This window comes from Gymnoscopelus braueri (genome assembly GCF_963280865.1).
Source record: "Gymnoscopelus braueri genome assembly, chromosome: 8".
Taxonomy (NCBI): Eukaryota; Metazoa; Chordata; class Actinopteri; order Myctophiformes; family Myctophidae; genus Gymnoscopelus; species Gymnoscopelus braueri.
This window is the reverse complement of record NC_137609.1, coordinates 39,065,181-39,074,730: the sequence shown is the minus strand read 5'-3', so window position 1 is coordinate 39,074,730 and position 9,550 is coordinate 39,065,181. Positions and strand designations below refer to the sequence as shown.

Below are 9,550 nucleotides of genomic sequence, written 5' to 3'. Positions count from 1 at the left end.
GAGCTTTGATTGGTTTATACTTCACATGGGGTTGCCAGGTTTTTGAAAATAAGTAATGTTTGGTTAGTGATATTATATCTAAGTTTTATTATTATGGTGCAACTTTTCAGGTTGGAAACATTTGATAATGTGTTCATAAACAATTCATCTACACAATACTAAAAAATTAGCCAGTTCCTTGATGGGGATCAACCAACTCAAAAACTAAAGCAGATAGAGGCACTCGGCACATGGCCTATATGTCAATAACAGATATACAATTAATGCACTTTTAATCACTTATATGCCATTAACGCATTTGGCTGACCAATTGAAACACTTAAAACCTGTTTTATAATTATTTGCATATTACTGAAGGGCTAACTAACTGTCCAAGAACATTCCCCCCTGTGCTGTGTCAACTGGCACCCAGTGTGTAGCTACCCACAGGGACCACTCTAAAGAAAAACAGGGGGAAATGCCCAGGGGCCATTCATGTAGCAAGTCGGTCAATGATTGATCAGGGTATATTTGACCTTTTGACCGCTTACTGACACACTAATTATTAATATCCACTTTAAACCAAAACATCCAATCACTAGACCTGTCACAATGATTACATAATCGCCTAACCGCAATTATTTGAGATTTGCATAATAGTCTGAATCGTTTCCTTGTTGAAAAATGTTCATACATTTTCAAAAATTGTGGAAATGGCTGATCTACAAGCTCTCAAACGTGTCGCTGTTGTGAGCATGTAAATGTACTATTTTCACTCTTTTGAGTGTAAAATTATTAAATATAGCCTATTTTTGATTATTGGTATCGATCATTGCCAGTAATTTCGTTGCATTATTCAAGTTACTGTTAAATTGTTGATCGCAATTAAAATGTCATGATGTGTGTGTGTGTGTGTGTGTGTGTGTGTGTGTGTGTGTGTGTGTGTGTGTGTGTGCGTGTGTGTGTGTGTGTGTGTGTGTGTGTGTGTGTGTGTGTGTCAGTGGACATCCAGGGTTGCTTGGTGAGTTCAGGGGACGTGGGCTGTGGGATGTTCCAGTGCTTCAACAACAACTCATGTGAAGTCCATGGACTGCACCACATCTGTATGACTCTGCTGCACAATGCTGGACGCTACGACTCACAGGTGAGCTGCTGCTGCTGGCACGCACGACATACGCACGTGCGCACACACACACACACACACACACACACACACACACACACACACACACACGCGCGCACACACAACACTACTAATGGGTTGTAGTTAAGCGTATTATTGACTCATGGATTCAAGTTTTATAGTCATTTATATAAGATTAAAGAAGAGTACGGTTGGCTGTATGTAGAATGCAGGGCCGGCGCACCCATCAGGCAGAGTAGGCAGTTGCCTAGGGCGCCACTAGGGGGCGCCTAAAGAAAAAAAAAAAAAAGTTTTTTGTTTTGTTTTTGCAGGCTCAAGTTGGCACTGTGGCAGAAAACGGTGGCGCGGTGCTGTCAGACATAGGATAGGCTCCTGTCCTCTGAATTACTTTCTGTTTAAAAGAGACCGAGGTGCTCTTATTTTTAAATTGGGGGGGAGGGGAAAGGAAAAATATTGCCTAGGGCGCCAAATTGCCTATAGCACCGGCCCTGGTAGAACGGCAAGAACATAGGTTTAGAATGCCAATACATAAACGTCATAATTCTACATATTGTGTTAATTGTTTAGGAAACAGCGCTAATGTGGGGAAGTCCTTTCACAAATCACAGATTGGGAAAGCCTAACAAAGTAATATAAAGAGTCATGACTTTTGTTTTTGCTTTAATCCCTGTATACGTTGTTGACCAGCAACACATTGAGCCTATAGATCTGCTATTTCCAAATGTATAGCCTACCTATAATTACACGCTCAAAATAGGGGCAAAAAATAAGGCATTTTGAGATAAATCAAGTATTACTTTGATTAACTAGGGAAATTGCATCCCTAGACTCAAATATAGCACAACACAATATTCATTAACAAAGACCATGCCAATTCCGGTATGGATTCAGGGAGGTTTATTGCACAATGGATGTACAGTAGTATGGATGTTTGAGGGTTGAGGTATGTAGGAAGGGAGGGATGGGGTAAGGGTCCAGGGATGAAGGTTAGAGGGATGAACGGGTGCGGATATGAAGGGAAGAGGGTTGTGGGATGAAGAGATGAGGCATCATGAGTGGATAGAGGTCAGGGTTGAAGGGATGAAGGTAAGAGTCAGGGTCGTGGGTGGATGGATGGATGGATGGATGGAGTAGTCAGGTGTTGGATTGATGTTGGCTGGTACGTGGCTGGAAGTTGAGATGACACAAGGGGAGTCAAGACACTGGGTGGGGGGCCGTCTCCTTGATTTGTCCCCTCTCTAACCCCCCCCCCCCCCCAAACACGGTCATGGCCGCCCACCCTAGATCCTGGGTCTGCCTGACGTTTCTTCTTGTTAAGCTGGCTCCAGACCAATCCAAATCGGCCCGACTTTGGGCCGATTTGGCTTCGGGAAGCGTCGGCCAGTCGGTTAGGGGTCCGTCGGCCAGTCGGTTAGGGGTCCGTCGGGACCTTTTCGGCCGACCCAGAGCCGACCGAACATGTTCAGCTTTTTAGCCGACTGGCAGAGCAGTGGCAGTGACAACAAAGGGCTGTCGGTGTTGCCAGATTATGTGAGAGAAACAAGCGACCATGTCTATGAAAACCTACATTCACTGTTTCTCGTTGTTGCTCCCAGAGAGAGAGAGAGAGATTGATTGATTTGACCTAGTTTTGCGCAGTTTTGGTGCGCAACACAACCCTCGTTTAAGTGAATTGCTTTCACCTGCTGCTGCTGTGTGGAGCGCAGTGGTGGAAAAAGTACTCAAATGTTTTACTTAAGTAAAAGTATTAATACTGCAATGTAGAAGTACTCCGTTACAAGTAAAAGTCCCGAATTAAAAATGTACTTGAGTGAAAGTACAAAAGTATTGGTATCAAAATGTACTTAAAGTACCAAAAGTAAAAGTACTCAAATGTTTGAAAATAGCAGATCTACAAGCTCACAACGCGTCGCGAAGCGACGCGTTGTGAGCTTGTAGATCTGCTATTTTCAAATAGCCTAGGTATAAAATAGAGCTAAAGTGGTTACTGTATGTTTTATAATGTAATAATTTATATCTGCAAAGTAACTAATAACTAAAGTTTTCAAATAATTGTAGTGGAGTAAAAGTAGAATATTTTCCTCAGAGATGTATGGAGTAGAAGTAAAAGTACTGAAAATTAGAAATACTCCAGTAAAGTAAAAAATCCTCAAAAGTGTACTTAAGTACAGTACTTGAGTAAATGTACTTAGTTACTTTACACCACTGGCGGAGTGTGCGCTACAGGGCATATCTCCAAGCCAGGGTGACCTACCCAGGCTCATGAAATTCATATGCAGGCATAGTAGCCAATTAGAATGAAATCCGCAAAAACGGACTCATATACTGATACAGAACCATATATTGGCTATTATATTATGGCTGTCGGGTGGAAATCTTGTATGTTCCTTTTTTATTATTATTTAAAAACAATTTAAAATCGTGAAAATAGCCAATCTACAAGCTGTAATTATTAATAATTAAGAAATACTATATTTTAAAGAGTGAAAAATCAACTAAAGTCATTATTAGTGCAAGTTCATTCACATTTCATTTGAATGAAAATAACTTGTGGGTAAAATACATTCTGTGAATCTAATGTGATTAATGTGACCCCTACTTCAGTCAGTGAAGTCCAGGGCTGAATGTGACATATTGAGACCTATATAACTAAATATTGGTCATTTGCCAACACATTATTTTGTGAAATAAATGGGTTATATTTCACAGATAGTTATACTATTCTTATAATATATTAAAATACAATGATCCTTAACCTTCAAGTTAAATGCATTATTTCCGTGGACTTAAAAATCATTTTTGGACTTAAAAATCATTATTATTTTTTTGGATGGCCTTCCTGCCCTGGCAGGAAGACCGGGCAGGGCCTTTGTGCCCTCCAAAAAATTACAACACCAAAGGCCAAGTGGCCTTGCCCCTAAAATGACGAAATTCCAGGCTTGAATGCAATAGATGTACTCTGAGTCTGTTACAAGTAAAAGTCCAGAATTCAACATTTACTTGAGTAAAAGTACTAAAGTATTGGTATAAAAATGTACTTAAAGTACCAAAAGTAAAAGTACAAAAATGTTTGAAAATAGCAGATCTACAAGCTCAGAACGCGTGCATCGCAACACGTTGTGAGCTTGTAGATCTGCTATTTTCAAATAGCTTATAGGTATAAAATAGGGCTAAAGTGGTTAATGTATGTTTCATAATGATTTATATCTGCAAAGTAACTAGTAACTAAACATTTCAAATAATTGTTGTGGAGTACAAGTATAGACAATTGGAAATACTCCAGTAAAGTAAAAGTACCTCAAAATTGTACTTAAGTACAGTACTTGAGTAAATGTACTAGTTACTTACACCACTGCACGTCAGTGAAGAAAAAACGCTGGGAACATCCCTAAGTGGCTTTGCAGGGAAACAAGCCCAAAGTCGCTTATAATAAGCAGACCTGGCAACGCTGGCACGCTAAAAGTCAAATTAGCACATGAATGGCCAGTCGGCTGACAGACTTAAATGGTAACTTTTGCCAACCGAATACCAGTCTGTTGCAGTCTGGAGTAGTCTGCAATAGTCTGGACGAGTCTGTTTGGTGCGGAGTTGCCTTTAAGGGGGAGTTTTTCGTTGCCACCGTTACAAAAATGTTTGCTCAGTGTGGGACAATGTCGGGTCTCTGCTCTATATGTATGTGCGTCTTTAGACAACTTGTTGTGATTTGGCACTATAATAACATTTAATTGAATTAGAGCAGTGGGGTCCGGGGACCCCCAAGTGTCCTGGAGGGGGTTCCAGGGGGTCCCCAGCTAAAAGATTGATAGTTAGGAACTAAACAGAAGCTTACAGGTTATGTAACTCTCAGAGTTATGGGGGTCTGTGGCCTAATGCATACCAAAATGAGGGTCCCTTGAAATTTAAATGTTTGAGAAGTTGAACCACTGCAGTAGTGTCCAGTGACCTGTTAGGTGTGTTCCTTCTCTCTCTCTCTCTCTGTCAGGGTAAGTGGTTTGTGAAGGAGGCATTGCGCTGCATGGCAGTGGGTCTGCGTCAGCGCTTCAGCTGTGTGAGCAGGAGGTGCGCGGCGGTCAGGGACATGGTGTTCAGCCTGCAGAGGGACTGCTACTCCAGACACCAGCTGTGTGATGCTCTGAGAGACCACATGGACACCATGGGAGACCTGCTGCACTTCCACCTGCTCTTCCCCCCGGGGTGAGACACACGCACGCACGCACGCACGCTCGCACGCAAGCATGCACACCAAGGTTATTATACTGTAGTTAACTAAAACTACCGAAAACTAAAATTGGAAAAAACATTTTCTTTAACTGAAATACATAAAAACAAGAATTTAAAATAAATAAACGATAACTAACTGAAACTGTATTGTGTGTTTACGAAACTAACTAAAACAAACAACAACAAACAAATTATAGACAAAATGCCCATAGTTTTAGTTTTTGTAAATTTTTGGGATGATATGTTTATTTCGCTGTACCAGCTTTACACCAGCTTTTGGCCCCACCGTTTTTATTACACAATACTTAAGGTCCTTACACACCGGGGGCGATTTTTTCGTGCGAATAATACGTTTTTTTTTAAAACCTTATAAAGTCAATGCAAGCGTACATGGCGCGAAAAAGCGGAAAAGCGAAGCGAAAAAGCGTCTTTTAATTATTCGGAACGAGTCCGAATTTTGCGTATATTCGCCACATTCGCCGGTGTGTAAGGACCTTTACTCTGGCCCTTTTCAATCCTGCACCTGACAATTTTTTTTTTTTTTTGACAAATAACCGAAAGTATAAAAAAACTAAAACTAACACTAAAACTAATAAAAATTAACTAAAACTATTAGAATTTTCAAAAATAAAAACTAATAAAAACTAGCAAATCAGCTATAGAAATTAATTATAACTAACTGAATTACGGAAAAAAAATGTCAGAACGAACTGAAACTAAATTAAAATGAAAAATCCAAAACTATTATAACCTTGATGCACACATACATACGTGCACGCTCGCATGCACTAGGGGTGCAACAGTTAATCGAACAAACTATTTGTACACTCTCAGAGTTACCAATCTTTTAGCTGGGGACCCCCTGTAACCCCCTCAAGGACCCCTGGGGGTCTCAGGACCCAACTTTGAGAACCACTGGTCTACACCCTCCCCAAGCCCAATCAGCAGGGATTGGCAATGCCAGGGACTATAAATATGGGGGGGAAATGTCAAAAACTTGGGGAGGGAAAAAAAAGTAACTTCCCATACTGTTCAACAATACCAGCTACTCTTGCAGACATGACTTCACATTGTGTGTGTGTGTGTGTGTGTGTGTGTGTGTGCGTGTGTGCGTGTGTGCGTGTGCGTGCGTGTGTGCGTGTGTGCGTGTGTGTGTGTGTGTGTCACCACCAGGCCGTATGTAGAGTTGGTCAACTTCCTGCTGGGCTGTGGAGAGGAGGTGAGGGCGTGGGTGAGCCAGCGGCTGGGTGAGCAGTGTGACCAGCAGTGGGGCGCGCTGTGCGGCAGCTTCAGCGGCGGCTGCGCTTTCAACCAATCGCACGTTCCGCTCGCCGCCGCGAACAACTCGTTCCCCACCGCACCCCAGCCTATCACAGAGCAAGACCCCACTGTGCTGCAGCCAACCAGACAAGACCATCCGCAGAGGAGGAGGGATCAGACCAAGAACAACACGACCGACCCCGGAGTCTCCAAATCCGGACACACAGCCGTACCGGCTCTGTAGATGGACACACATATAAGCCTGATTTACGCTTGGTTGTGCGCCAGTGTCGCGCACGGAAAATAACAGATCTACTGTACAAGCTTGGTGCGAGCTTGTTCAAAGTTTTATATAGAAACCTAGCACAAAAGAAAATGTGTTTGGTAGATAATTTCTCTATTGTAAATAACTTTTATACCCTTGGAAAGCCTGTTAATTTTCCTTTTAAATGGTGACCCATTTGTAAGGAACACGCATATGTGGGATGATCAGTGTAGCTGAGTATGTTGGTAGGCCTGTCACAATTATTACATAATCGCCTAATCGAAATGATTTGAGACAATTAATCGTTTCTATGTTGAAAAATGTTCAGTTGTTGAAATAGCAGATCTACAAGCTCACAAGCGGTGTGATGCGTTGTGAGCTTGTAGATCGGCTATTCCCACTATCAATGTTTTTTTTAAGTATAAAGTTATTAAATATGTCAGTCATTTCTTTGTATATTTAGGTTATTTGTCACATCTGCCCTGTGCAACTTCAAAGCCTAAAAGCCTAACTTAATTTATATTCATATTTTCCAGTGTTCAACGACAAAAACACAATTCAATCGTTAATCGCAATTATTTGTGTGACAATGAATCGTCATGTAAAATATCATTATCGTGACAGCCCTGTATGTGGGTTGCATGTAGAATATTTGTCACATTTTTCATGGACTCATCCCACAAAAGCATCTTCCTTACAAATGGGGCAGCATATAAAAGGGAAATAAACATGTTTCCCAACGGTGTAATAGTTATTTCCAAGAAGCATTGTTATAATAGAGAAATAATATACACAAACACAAATTCCCGAACTGTTTGTGCTATGTTTAGATACACATACACACATATATTTATATATTATATATTATACATGAATAATTATAAATTGTAGATTATATACTGTGCAGTATAAGGATGGAACCATTTATCTACCTCACTTCAACATATGAAGTTGTAATGGATATATGCATTACAGCAAGGACAGATGCACACACACACACACACACACACACACACACACACACACACACACACACACACACACACACACACACACACACACACACACACACACACACACACACACACACACACACACACACACACACACACACACGTGAATACTTACAGGGAATGTGTTTCCGGTTGATGCACAGCTGAAGATTCACTGTCTGTATACATGTTGACATATTTAAAGTCTTTATTTATAAAGGGATGGTTTTGCATCATCACATGCTGTCTGAGCCATTCATTATCCTCAGTGGTGGAAAGTAACTAATTACATTTACTCAAGTACTGTACTTAAGTACAATTTTGAGGTATTTTCTACTTTACTGGAGTATTTTCAATTTTCAGTACTTTTGCTTTTACTCCACTACATCCCAGAGGCAAATATTGTACCTTTACTCCACTACAATTATTTGAACATTTTAGTTATTAGTTACTTTGTAGATTTTAAACATACATTAACCATTTCAGCCCTATATACAATTCGGCCATTTGAAAATAACCGATCTACTATTTTCAAAAGATTTTTATACATTTTATACATGTAAAACCTTTTGAATTGGGACCTTCTGCATAATTAGTACTTTCTACTTTTAGTACTTTTTGATACCAACACATTTGTACTTTTACTCAAGTAAATGTTTTGTTCCGGACTTTTACTTGTAACTTGTAGGCATTTCTACATTGCAGTATTGATACTTTTAATACAAAATTTGAGTACTTTTTCCACCACTGACTGTGCTTTTGCTACAGTTGTATTTGTTTACTTTTTTTGTATGAAGCTTTCCTAAAACCAGTGCATTTGAAGCATGTTGTCTACATGGTATGGTGCAACACAATAAAGTCATCAAACGAAGAACTCAATGAGTGTGTCTGTCAGTGTTGCCAAGTCTGCTGATTATAATAAGTGACTTGGGCTTGTTTTTTCTGTAAAGTCGCTTGTAAATATTGTTAGTTGCTGGTCGCGATTCTTTTCGGCTTGCTTCTAAAGTGCAGTTGTGTAATCAATCAATCTAAACTGATCCAGCAATCCTCAGTGTGCATTTACACCTGAGATTGTCAAATGGAACCAAATGCTACAAACTATGGAAAGTACTGAATAGTGATTACAAAGGTTTAACCACTTAAACCCTCTATACTTGTCAAATGGACCTGCAACTGTACTTGAACCGCCGTTTCCCTCTACACCAAATCTCTTTGCCAAAAATAGCTTTGCTAAAAATGTATGTCTAAATTTAGAGTAGCCAATGATCTTTTATCCCCTTTTCTCCCCAATTTAGTTGTTATGCCAATTGATTCCTCCCCACACACATTTCTGTGATATCACTGCTGTCGTATCCTACTGACTCACCAGCCAGTGAGGAGCCCCCACCAGGAGGACGTAGACGTAGAGCCTTCGTCCTACTCCTCCCGCCCAACACTCCCTGCTGACAGGTGCCTCCCCAGCCCACAGAACTACGTGCAATGACCAAATATCATCTTCCCCGCCCGGCTTCCCTCCCCCGAACACGGGACAATTGTGTTCGTGTAGACGCTCGACAAAGCCGGATGCACCACGGTGGATTCTAACCCACAACCTCCGTGGTGGCGGGCAGTGACTTTACCACTGCGCCACCCGAGCGCCGCTATTCTGAACTTTTAAAAGCACTCTGCTCAGCCAGAGAAAGTGCTCTG

The 9,550-nt window shown here is 40.9% G+C and overlaps 1 protein-coding gene across 1 annotated transcript; it reads left to right on the top strand.

The window, feature by feature from the left end:
* Positions 1-491: 491 nt before the first annotated feature.
* On the top strand, positions 492-6,848 carry LOC308090832 (stanniocalcin-2-like; the record flags this gene model as incomplete). Its single annotated transcript, XM_080436105.1, has 4 exons — positions 492-504; positions 981-1,123; positions 5,106-5,317; positions 6,518-6,848. The coding sequence occupies 4 exons, from the start codon at positions 492-494 to the stop codon at positions 6,846-6,848; spliced, it is 699 nt and encodes a 232-aa protein (XP_080292231.1).
* Between the last annotated feature and the right edge of the window lie 2,702 nt (positions 6,849-9,550).